At 36.3% G+C, this 13381-nt stretch overlaps 1 protein-coding gene across 4 annotated transcripts in view; it reads right to left on the reverse strand.

The window, feature by feature from the left end:
* The window catches only part of LOC113234187 (collagen alpha-2(XI) chain-like), a 170022-nt gene extending 156982 nt beyond the window's left edge, over positions 1-13040 (reverse strand). For all 4 annotated transcript variants that reach the window (XM_026469481.1, XM_026469484.1, XM_026469483.1 and 1 more), the window contains exon 1: positions 12832-13040. In XM_026469481.1, coding sequence (XP_026325266.1) covers positions 12832-12845 — 14 coding nt within the window. In that variant the 5' untranslated portion in view covers positions 12846-13040. The remainder of the gene's footprint in view (positions 1-12831) is intronic.
* Positions 13041-13381: the final 341 nt, after the last annotated feature.

The following is a 13381-nucleotide window of genomic DNA, read 5'->3' on the forward strand; positions in this document are numbered from 1 at the left end:
GTCATCGTATGTAAATTATTGTGATAAATAAGTGCTTATCAATTTGTACATTACACATAAAATATTAATAGTAATTATCATTTTAATTGTAGTCCTTGGTTATTAAAAGGATTTGAACTATTTGAACGTATACAGGTTGTTATGTTTATTAGTTTACTTTATGAAAATCCGGCGTTACAAATTGAGTCAATTTATAGCTTTAAGTTTCCTTGTTTGAAACACCTTTAAGAAACAGCTACATATTATTAAAACAAATTAGGGTCATGCAACATTTTGATTTCGTATAGCAACTTTACAAAATAAGTAAATTCCAATGCTCTAAGTTTTGTATATAAATAAATAGAATAATATTTACCTACTTACTAGATTTGACACAAGTTTATTTATCTCATTCTCATCTCTTCCTTAATATACAAAGCACTAATAAAATACCACCAAATATTAAAAAATCACGCAAGTATAGCGTGAAATAAATGCTAGACGTAAGTATTTAGTATTTCTTCTAGCGCTTATTCAGTATTCAGTAAAGATTTCATTACTTTTATATCACACAAAGGGAGAATATTTGTATAGGATGTGACAAAAAGATCTGATCGTATTTCCGCTGGGGATCGTACCCATGATAACAGACAATTTGAAATTTTTGATGCCCCATACCAATTTCCGATTAACCTCGCACATTTTCACAATCTAAAATGTGGACCTAGCTTTTTGTTACACCCCATATAGCTATCTAATTATAAATGTAAATGGATTTTTGCAATATTTTGAAAAAAGTCCATTTAACACACATTGAATCGATTTTTCCGTAAGCTGCAAATTACATAAACAAAAATAGGTACATTTGCTTACATGTTATACTATCGGTATTTTTCATAGCTACACAATTTTTTATGAAAATATATAGTAAGTGACGGGACGAAAAGTCGTGCGCCTGGAGGTAAGCGACACGTAAGCGACACACCTATACATAACAGTTGCAGTCCTGCTCAGAGTTTTAAATGGCAAAAATATGAGGGGCACTGCACCGTGTCCGTCACCCTGAGATGCAAGTTGAGAAGTCCCATGTGTCTATAATTTCACCAGGGCACTTACCCTTCGAAACCAGAACACAGCAATACTTACATTACTGCTTGATATACTATAGATATTTGTAGATTGTACCAAAATATTCACATTTTAAGTAACTTTGACACATTAAAGATTTATACAATGACAAATATAGTTACTATGATAGTTAAATGTTATCCTAGCTTATACCTAACTCACTGATACATAGTCACATCCGCTCCTATCTATGGATAAACGTTATTGTTATCAAATGTTTGTTACTGCTTATGTGTGCAGCGCAATGAACCGAATAACTTAAATAAATCGATTGCAAAATAATAACATCGTGTACAGAAGTAGAGATGTTCAGAACTCTATTATTCGTTGATTTTATTTCTTATTTTCAATTTATTACATAACCATGTGTTGAGAACAGTCTCACGATAATGATAAGTAACGATTTAGGCTGCTAACAAATTTGTAGAGCTTGTGTTTTGTGCACAGTCATATAGGTACACAAGACACCTGACCCCCCAAGCCGACTTTGTCGACCTTTTGGTTCTGAGCACAAAAATGTGGAGAAAATTGTTAAACAAACTTAATCATTAACCTGTGAGCCGTAAAATTTATTTTGTTATGACTCCCTGATCGTCTCATTAGTGAATGATATTTTAGGAAAGTTTTTAAGCCAATTTGATCTTTAACGTATGGTATGGACTTAAATACAGAACACAAATTTCCGTCAACTTTAGTAACGCCCTCGTGGCCAAACGGTATAAGGATTGCTTTGCAAATTGAGGCAAGCATGGTTCGAATTACTTTAAAAATAAAATATTATTTAGGTATATAATATTACTTTATTAATATTATTTAGTATTTCTTTTTGTTTTTAATGTCGGGATAGGTATAAGAATGTCTAAGTCTTGTTCATACAGAACAATAATTTCTAATTTTAATAATTCCATTAAGTGCGGCATATTAAAACAAGAAAAAAACTTTGAAAGTCACTAAAACCTTGAAAGTAATTAAAACTGAACAGACAAATAAGAACGAAACGAGGAACAATGCGTGATCAGTAATCACAGAAGACACGATCGCATGCAAACTGCAGAGCGATTTCGTGATTTGTTAATCTATCCATACCCACCCTACGCTTTATTATTAATATCAACCCACCCCCTTAGGCAATTTCTAGAACAAATATTGTGATTTGTCAACGTTAACATTAAAAAGTGAAACAATGCTGTTAAAATGCAACGTTAAAACAAAACAGTGCTCGTGGAGTCGAACCACGTTAAATGACGAGGTTTAGTATTGGTTTTAAAGATAATGTTGATGTTCTTCAAGCAACACTCCAGTGTATTGCTTCTTGCACAATAAAGTTGAAATTGCTTTAATTTTTTCTTTGTTCAATACGTGAAATGGTTTGGGCATGTTAGGGGGTCAGTTATCTCGTGTATATGACTCTACCTGCACAGGCGACCGGCTCAAATTAGAAAAACAATTCTTTTGAGTGATACCGTATGGTGAACCTGTGCGTTTGTGCTTGTACTACGGTCGCCTGCGCAGATCGCGCCATTTGATTTCTAGTTACAGTAGTCGTTCGCATCGTACGTAATAAAAATTGACAGCATCCGATTTAGGTAATAATAAAATACTTGAGGCATTTATTGCAATATTATATTATAATTTGTTTAATTAATCCATGTCTTTGGCATATAAAAAAATAAAGAATGCTACGACCGAGACAAAAGAGAAGCATCTTATAAGATGAAAAATTAAAAGAAACCTAAGGAGAGCTAAGGTGACAAACGGAAGTTGGGAAGGAAATTAGGATGTCGTGCGATGTGTACATACAACCCAATGCCACTAAATCAGTACTTGTGTAGCAGTAGCCATATTGAAATTAACTGAAGACTTCAACGGCATACCGGATAGTCACACATACAGTACGACAAGTGGCTTACCTGCGCAGGTATGCATGCACAAGTAGACCTCCGGTATATCGCAGCGTGTATGGACGGCTTCAGTAAAGGCGCGCGCACTGGCGGCGGTGAGCAACTACCCTCGTTTGCTTCATTCTCAGTGAAATCAAGCACAGATTGCACGCTGCACTAAAACGTCACATTCAAAAGTCTCATCCACACTTACCATCACACTAACGTAGTACCTAACTGAATTATATATTTTTTAACCACATCATATATCTGGTCTCAAACTTGGGAATTTCCAATACTGTGCGTACTTGAGCAACGGAATTCACTCTGGAGCACTAACTAGAACACTCAGATCAGAACCAATTTAGAAAAGTTAATACCCCAAATTGGTCTCACCGGGAATCAAATCCAATGCAAACAACATCGTAATTTACCTTAACTTATTATTACTCTATATTTTTTTCATCGAAAATCTTATTATAGCTTATTGTACATAATATACCAAAATAATCATCGAGTATTGTTTCTCGAAACAGATTTAAATATTACGCTTAGAGTCTGTCGATGATTGACTTGTTCCATTTTATTAAATTTATTTTTGCTATACCCGTCAGCATGTACAGCCACTTGAGCTTCAATTCTGTTATCTAAATATAAATATTTGAATACGAAACGCTTATAGAAACAATCATGGGATAATCAAAGATGTTGGGAAGGAATATAATATGACTTCCTGAATCTGTACTTTTCTGTGATGACAAGCATCATGTTTATTACGGTGTAGTGACTACTACATTTTTTTATAATACCATTGTACGTTTGGTTGTAAGCGACACGTCTATCTATACTATCTATATAGTTGGAGTGCCATTCGGAGCCTTAAATCGCAAAGATCTGAAGGGGCACTGTCACAGCGCCCCTCACTCTGAGACATAAGTTAACAAGTCCCATGTGCCTGAAATTTTACCGGCACCCTTACCCTTCAAAACCGGAACGCATTACTGCTCGGCAGGAGAAATAGGTATCGTGGATGTACTTCCCTGGACGAACTCTTTCACAAGGAGCTCTACTGCTACTATTTACATTGTTGTGTTTAGTACCTATAGATGTTTCCGGTTCTTAGGTTTTCGCGATTATGTTTCGAAATTATCTTTTTTTGTCAACCGTGACCATGAAACCTGTAAACCCGATGAGGTGGCTTTTTTTAAAGTAATAGTCGCGATTTAGATCCGAAAAAAAGGTTTCATTTCCTACCTTGGAAATAAAACTATTTTTTTGGATCTAAATTGTTTATATTTGTGTTTTAAAAACAAACCAAAAAATTACGTTACGTTTCAAAAAACAAATGTATGCGATTTAAATTAAAAAAAATAATTTCATGTCCAAAATTAAAATGTTAAGTTTTTCTTCAATACTTAATAGGCATGTTTACTATATCATCAGCTTTATTTATCACCGTGTAAATACTTGTGATTACACCTTTAATTGAGCTATCAAAAGTATTCAAATGACAATGCTTTAGGCACTATGCTTATGACACGTGTTTGAAACATCTAAAATGTTAATGAAAAAATGAAAAACGTCACTTTTAAATTTTTATTGAAATGATATTCAATTATTTTTTGTGAAATTACTTCACTAGTTTGTTATAATTATCAATACAAAGATCGAACACTCAGAAAAAATTCCTTCGATCCGGCCAGATTCGAACCAACGTCTCCAGCTTACCGTGCCAGACGCTATACCAACTAAACCACGGAACGAACCAGTGGACCTCACGGATTTTTCTCTGTGCTTGCGTCGTGTCTTTGTGTTTTTGGTTTTTCAACGACTTTTTAGTCGTAGCGCCATCTATGAGAAATCTATGAAAGATTTCTCACCCACTTAGTACCTTTACAGCTACCAGTCCTGGCGAGAGATGTCGCTATTCGCTGTATTTTAAATTTTTAGTTGGTATAGCGTCTGCCACGGTACGCTAGAAGACGTTCGGTTCGAATCCGGTCAGATCGAAGGGATTTTTTCTGAGTGTTCGATCTTTGTATTGTAAAACGTCACTTCTAATAATAAAGTGTAAGCAACACTAAGCGGAAGGTGCCAGTAACGCTCTGTAAAAACGAAGATGGGGTGCCAACGATGAGTGAGCAAGGTCAGGCAAAATATGTTAATAGAGTTTATTTTGAGATAGAACACAACGTAATACAAAGGCAAGAAAGAATTAAAGAGGATAGATAAAATCTGGAACACTACGCTGCGCTTGAAAAGGACTGCCAACCTGAAATGGGACCGGGTTACACGTTTATCGCATACATCAGAGGTGGTAAGTTGGTGGATGCTGGAGAACAGCAAACAAGAAGAAGATAACCGGATTTTTTCATTTACTGATAAAGGATGTGTATATAAGGGACTGGCCTGGCATTGTATCAAAGCGGGAGCTATGGAAGTCAAGAAGAAAGACCTTTGCCTGGCAACAAGATAGAAACAGCAGGGTTATAAAAAAAAGAGTAGAACAATAGGAAAAAAATACAAGGATACGGTCCGTATTAAAGCCAGTCGTATTTATATAATTACTTTGCTTAATTACAATAACATAGTTCATCATCATCATTATCATCAATCTATTTGCTGCCTCGGTGGCCGAACCGTAACCATGCTGGACTGTCACACAGAAGTCCCGGGTTCAATTTCCGGGTCATGAGAAATATTTGTATGTCCTACATTTCTCTCGTGAGTTTGAGTGTAATTTGAGGTAGTCTATGTGTGTGTCCATGGCACCCGCGATACAGGGTTTCCCTAGTATTGGGCTATGAGTGTGTGCAAAAAAAATATTTATACGTTCAGGCGTAAGTCTCCACGAAGAACAAGGTTTGGGTCATAGCCCGCCACGCTGGAAGGGATTTCACACGTTTTCAGGGGTTGTAAACATTTTTGGACATCCTGGTTTCAAAACAATGATTTCCTTTACTTTTGGCGTGACATATTGCTACTACACATTCACAAATGTATATATTCTATAAATGTATAGAAATTAATACCGTCGACCTCTCATTTGAGAAGCTACTAGGCCACTAGTTCTACCTCCGTACTTCTGTTATAGTAAGTACAAAACTTATAATAGGTACGTGTCTACCATCTTGCCTAAAAAACACTGTATTTTTTATCATAATCAACGAATAATGTTTTTTTTTTGCAGCATTTATTGTGTACCTTCTGCTGATGTTGAAGGTAAGGTAAGCCGACGCTTACCGTCTCCAAATATCCGCCCTTTGGCACTAGTACCTCTTTTCCTTGAATTAAATTTCTACTAAAATTATACAGCATCACGAAACCATGTTCAAGAGGGTTTGCAAAATTCAGGTAAAGTCACGTTTATCCAATAGTATTCAACGTCTGCCAATACACGTGCGATATTGAAAATTTTTAGCAATATTCCTAAAATTCCCTAACATCCATGTGGCGAATACGGCTGTTTGCGTTCGTCGAACCAGCTTAATTGATATTTTTTTAATTTTTATTGAATTGATATTCAATTATTTTTTGTGAAATTACTCCATTAGTTTGTTATAATTATTCATACAAAGATCGAACACTCAGAAAAAATTCCTTCGATCCTGCGGGATTCGAACAGACGTCTTCTAGCATACCGTGCCAGACGCTATACCAACTAAGCCACGGAACGAACCAGCGGACCTCACGAAAAAATTTTATGTGCTTGTTGTCGTGTCTTTGTATTTGGTTTTCCAACGACTTTTTAGTCGTAGCGCCATCTATGAGAAATCTATGAAAGTTTTATCACCTTAATATAAACTATGATTTTTTTCTTTTTAAAACTTATTTTATTTTTACTATACAAAGCTGGAATGAAATGTTAGGTATTGCAAACCCAATATCTATGTTAGTCACACGTGAGACGTATTATTTTTATAGTATTATTTCTACCCTCCTTGTCATAACTAACGTATTTGTATTTTGGTAACTTTCGAAATAGGTACCTACTTATTTACTTCGTTGGCTCATCGACCCGAAGTGGGTCTTTACCTCCCGGCACGAGTTGGCGCCAGCGCGGCCTATCTTGTGCGATCTCTTCCCTGTTCTTTGCTTGCAGGGCGCGGACTTCTTTTTCTACTTCGTCACTCCATCGGTATTTGGGCCGACCAATCGTTCGTCGACCACTAGAACGTGTCATGCTAGGCCTTTTTCGCCGCCTTATCAGCTAGCATTCTTTCGAGGTGGCCGAGTCTCTTAATGCATGGTTTCGAAGCTTGGACGTTAACCCCGAGAAAAGAAATCACCGCCGAAAGGAAAATCTTCCGTTAGATTGGAAACGCGTGACTGCATCGATTCAAACGCGTGTTTGTATCGATGCAGTCGCCCGCTTGCATCATGTCTGCATCGCTCCTAAAAAGCGCGCGCGTGTGTAAAAGTAGACGATTAGCGACTGCATCGCTAGTGCATCGCGCTTGCATCGTTGCTAAAAGTCACCGTCTGTAACCGCTCTAACATTCTAGGATCAACGCAGAGGGAAGATGGTAGCTGGATAATCCGAAAAAACCAGCAGCTGGAGGACATCGTATCTGAGCACAACTTTCGAGATATTGGCACCTAAAGTTTTTTTTTTCTTTGCTTAATATCAAATATACTAATTTCGCTTAGGAATAAAACAGAAACTAAATAAGATATACAAAAAACCGCTTACAGGAAGTTGTAGACCATGTTTTGCTGATTTCAGATATGTTAAAATCTTAATTTCGCTAAACACGTCGATTACGTTACTTATGGTAAGGAAGGTAGTATGTCACGACTATGATAATGATATACCAAAAATTGGACAGTGAAAAAATTACTTTGGGACATTATGGTGCCGTCATAATGACGGTATTATATGCTAATAAAAATGGATAACGCCGACGAATGATTGATTAAGATTGCTTCAATAAAACTGTACGTAAGACTTAGTTTGAATTCAAATTTGTGTAATTATATTTTTTTTATTAAAAATACAACAACCTCAAAAGTTTGTGGATTTACATTTATTTACCAAGTTTTATTGAAGTCCGTTAACGGTAAGTAGGTTAACCGGATTCATTCCCTAATTTGCCACATTTAGCAGTAGTTCAAGTTTAAATAAAACCACTACTGAGGTATCCCCTTTCCCACAAAAAAAGAATCTTCAAAATCATACACATAAAAATACAGTTATGAACCTCCTCCTTCCTTGAAGTGGGTTAAAAATAGGTTGTATTTACGGTCGGCTACCTAAAGGAGAAGTAAGATGTAAATTGATTAAGCGACCCTTACAATGGTAAACATTGGTTTTTCGTTAATGTTGATCACAGAGATGATTTTATTTTCATTACATTTAATAGCAATTATTATGAAACCATGAAACTGTAACCGTAGGCATGCATTCATTTTTGGCGATAAAATATTAAAGCTTTTCCTTCCTTATTATTCCGCAGTCTATTAACAGAGAATATCTGATTACAGTTTTAATGACCTAACAACGAAATATATTTTTCGATAAGAATGTAAATTAAATAAACATTTTCTGATGTTCGAAGAAAATGAAGATAGCTGATAGATGACAGGTGCCCTAGTAATAATATAAAAGTTTTAATAAAAGAATGTACCTACTTTAAGTGAAAATAACCGATTTGGTTAAAATATATGAAACAGTCCCTTATATGCATATTAGGCAACCGATCTTTTTCGATTTTTTTAGGCTTGTCTTATCGCTACAGATTTAGTGATTGTTTCCAACACAAGTTTTGTGAAATGTCGTGCTAAGGCATTGAGGAAATACAATGATTTCATTCATTATATTAAAACTATTTTTACTAGTGATAAGCTTCTATATCTTTATAGAAGTTACCTGGGTAAATTGTACTGCTCTAAATATATAAATTAATAATAATAACAATGGAAAAGGCCGGTTCTTGAACCTGAGTCCTAGACCCCGACCAACTGTGCCATTGCCGGAGAATACCGCCTCACTCATTTAAAAATTAATCATTTAGCCACGGGAGAGTCTAAAATAATGTGTCAGACAACCACAATAATGTCATCATCTTTTTTGTGATAATACCAAGTGACGGTATAAACCAGTTGTGCGCCTTGTGGTAAACAACACGCTTGTTCACAACAGTTACAGTGACACATAGAGATTTAAATCACAAAAATCTAAGGAGCACTGCCACTGCATCTCGCGCTTAGAGACATAAGTTAACAAGTCCCATGTGTCTTTAATATTACTGAAACGCAGTAATGCTCACAACTGCTTGACGGCAATGCAAATGGATAAGGTGGCTGAACTTCCCATGACAAACTCTTTTACTGCTACCCAGAATAGGGAATGCGCAGTACTACAGGTACCTGCAGAGCGTACAGGAAGCTGCAGGTCCTTGAACACCGCCGTAAAGTTGCCTGCTTATCGGTATTTTACAGGATATATCATGGACAGTGTGCGATGGAATTACGCGATTATTTCCGCCTTCCCCTTTCCATTATCGGGGGACCAGACGTAGGCTTGGGTACCACCCGTATGTTGTGCATATTCCAAAGATTCGCACGAAGCGTTACGCTTCCACATTTATATAGCGAACAGCTATGGAGTGGAATTCCCTGCCTGCAGACTTGTTCCTTAAACGTTATAACTTGGACCTTTTCAAGGCGAGAGTGAATAGGCATTATTTAGGTATGCATGCCCGATCATCAACCTCGTCGTCACTTTCAATCAGGTGAGCACTTACATTTCATAAAAAAAAAACCAGAACAACGGCATTCACTCCGGGACATCGAGATCAGAACCAATTTAGAAAACATCGTATCTGAAGCTGATCTTGCCGGGATAGTGCAAACTGTTGGGTCAATGAGGTCGTCATATTTTAGATTAGACGGCCTCCGTGGTCGAGTGGCTTGCACACCGGTTTTCATGGTGTCGATATCTCTGTGGTCCCGGGTTCGATCCCCGGCCAGGACAGTGTAGAAAACTAACTTTTCTATATTGTGTCTCGGGTCTTGGTATTTCTGGTACCGTCGTTGTTTCCGATTTCCATTGTACAAGTGCTTTTTTTTGGGATCAGAGCAACGCATGAGCTGTTGTTTATTATTTATTTATTTATTCTGCAAAGTGGAACTACTGGCGGTAAGGAAGGCGCAATTACAAAATTGGAGACAAATAGACGTGTCAACCGTGACTATGGGTCCTGTAAAGGGCCCGAAACGTAGGTTTGTTTGAAAAAACAAATATACGCAATTTAAATCCTGAAAAATAGTTTCATTTCCTATGTGTAACAATCGAGAAAACCTAAGAACTTGCTATAGACGTGTCTACTTAAACTATTACTTTGGTCGTTAAAGAATCTCTATTCATCCATTTTTATGAAGATTATATTATACACTGTGATTTTAGTTGTATTTTAAACAGGACTGCTGTGTTCCAGGCAAACGAGTAAGGACAATCAGAACGATAACCTCATTCACTGTCGTATCTGATATTATTTTTGTCACTAAGAAAAACTAACGATTTCGAAAGCAATCTTTTGCTTCTAATCAGACAATAGACAAAAAAATCTTAAAAACAATGAAAAAAACGATTTGTGCAATTGTTATGGGCAGGCGTGTCGCTTACTACAAATAAGTCATACGCGTTGACTTATATTTTGTTCCGTCACTTAATTAATGTTAAAAAAAGATGTAGGTACTTATATTTATAAAATCCTCCACCTGAAATGCCTCCTTCAGTATTACATTCCAGATTATCGATAGCAATATATCATTTTTTAATTTATAAATTGTTAACATTCAAGCAATTTATGCAATCGGACAATAATCATAAAAAAATCTAAAATGTAGTTAGAAAGAACGTTTGTATAATAAAAACGATCAGTCAATCTAAATGTTTGTGAAATAATAACGATTTGTATTTTTAAATCAATAAAAATAATCGAAAATTGCAATATTTTCGATCTGTTATGCAAATACCAAACACACGTTGACGTCACATGTAGCTAAACAAAGAAACATCACCGTATGTACTACTGTTCGCATCGTTCCTTGAGTTCCTTCTTCATTTTTGTATTGAGGTCCGTAGGTCCGTATTGAGATCAGAGCTAATAAGAGTTCATGGTAAGGCCCCAGAACGTATTTTTTTGCAAATGGCAAGTGCACTTAGTCTAATTTGTTTACCTTAAAATGACGTCATGCAGTCTGAGCTGACACGGTGGTTACCTCTTTACATAAGATGGGAAATATGAGTGTTTGCTGGTTTTCTCGTCGTAAAAAAACTTCACTTGACTTACGTGTATTAGTAATATACAATCAAATACAAACAAAATCAACCGGCAACCTCGGGGACCGAACAGGACGCTAAATGTGGATATCCCGGGTTCGATTCCCGGTACCACCAATTCTTGAACATTTCTACATCTGTTGCTGTGGTTCTTATTGTACAGGGAATTTTCCAGTTTGAGACCAGATAATTGGTGTATAAATTTTAAGACTTTCATGGTTATTCACTAAACGATTATCACTAATCACTGGTTTCTTTTTTATATAGTAACAAGTGACGGGACAAACAAGTCGTGCGCCTGATGGTAAATTCACGCCTGTCCATAACAAATGCAGTGCCACTCAGAGCTTTAAACCGCAAAAGATCTGAGGGGCAAATGTCAGTGGTAGTGCCCCTTAGATCTTTGCGATTTAAAGAGCTGAGTGGCGCTGCAACTGTTATGGACAGGCGCGTAGCTTACCATTAGGCGGACGAATTTTTCGTCCCGTCACTTGATGTTATAAAACTAAAACATTATTATTGCCTAAAGGATCAAAATAGAAATTCTCTGAACGTTACAACCGTATGTATCAGAACCTTGTTATGCCTATTATTACAAGGTGTCACGTAATTTCATGGAATAGTGAAAGCATCGGTTTCGCTTCCCTACCGGTTACATTGACACTTATTGGGAAATAATTTTTAGGTATTTTTGGGTTTATTCGTGTTTTTTAGTTCCAGTCGTTCGCTCCATAGTCGCATTATGCGGTGGAATTTAAAAATTGGAATATGCAAATGTTCTGAATGAGTTTTCTGATTGCGATCACTTTTTATGCTTTCGTTTTTTTTCTGCACTGAACAATATTAAAGTAGCACTTTGCGGCAGAGATAATTGTATGGTTGCTCTTGTAGATTTTTTCTTTATCATAGTATTAGAAAATTTCTTTAACGAAGATTTTGAAAACACTTCGCAGCATTAATGTAAATACCTACATAATTATGTGACAGACAACCACACCAATTGTCAGGGTCTCAAACTATGGAAGTCTTCTGTACTATGAATACCGGAGCAACGGAATTCACCTAGGGGAACTTCCCAGAAAATTCAGAGCTGAATCAATTTAGAAAAGTTTATTTCCTAAATTGGTCTAACCGGGAATCGAACCCGGGACCTCTGCATCCAGCGCCCACAACATAAACAGGCCACCGAGGTCGTTAAAACAATACAACAGGAACTTTCGTTTGTTGTCAAGGCAAAATAAATTTATTAGTTTTTGAATGGAAATAACTTTGAAAGTACGATTGTAACGGCTGGGCAGAAATCTTTAAAACCTAATTTTCAAAGTTAGTTAAATGTATCTTTACAAGTAATTTAATTAACTTGGAAAATTGCAAAAATACGAAAAATCATTTTTGCAGCTTTTTTAAAAATGTTGTTTTTGATATTACAGTGTGTTAGTTGGGCGCGGTAGAGTAATTTCGAATATAATGTTCGTGTTTATAATTTTATGCAAAATTAAACTGTAGCTCTTTGGTTACAGTTTATGTCTTAAATTGAAAGTTTTCCAAAATACTTACAAGAGAGTCTTCATATTGCCAAAACAGATCCTTTAAGAAAACTAAAAAATTACAAAATATTCACAAAACTAAGATTAAATTAACATTATCCACAAAAAATAACAAAACACTGCACTAGTTTTCCTTTACATCTTGGCGAGAAAAAATGCTGTAGCGCGCAAATTATTTTCGTAGATTCGTGCATGGAATTTCTGCGTGCGCGCATACGTGGGCACGACAAATCAATGACTGCCCGCGTCGCCGGCGCCGGCATTTGTCAAAGCTTGGGCAGGAGCTGTGATAATTAATTGTATGTAACAGCTTTTTAGTGGCGCGCTATAAAATATTCAGATAATTACGAGATGAGAGACGTTTGGGGAACATTTTTCATCAGCAAACATGATGTCACTTTTCTTTGAGTAATGATTCGTAGGTTTACTTATGAAATTTTTCTAGAGTGTCTGTCGGAATAGTGACCTGTCCAATACATGTGTTGTCGGTATAGTGGCCTATCGAATGTTTAGGCTCAATTTATATTGCGGCGGAACGGAATGGAAGTGAATTTTTGTAA

This window comes from Hyposmocoma kahamanoa, unplaced genomic scaffold (assembly GCF_003589595.1).
Source record: "Hyposmocoma kahamanoa isolate Upper Pololo Valley unplaced genomic scaffold, ASM358959v1 81, whole genome shotgun sequence".
NCBI lineage: Eukaryota > Metazoa > Arthropoda > Insecta > Lepidoptera > Cosmopterigidae > Hyposmocoma > Hyposmocoma kahamanoa.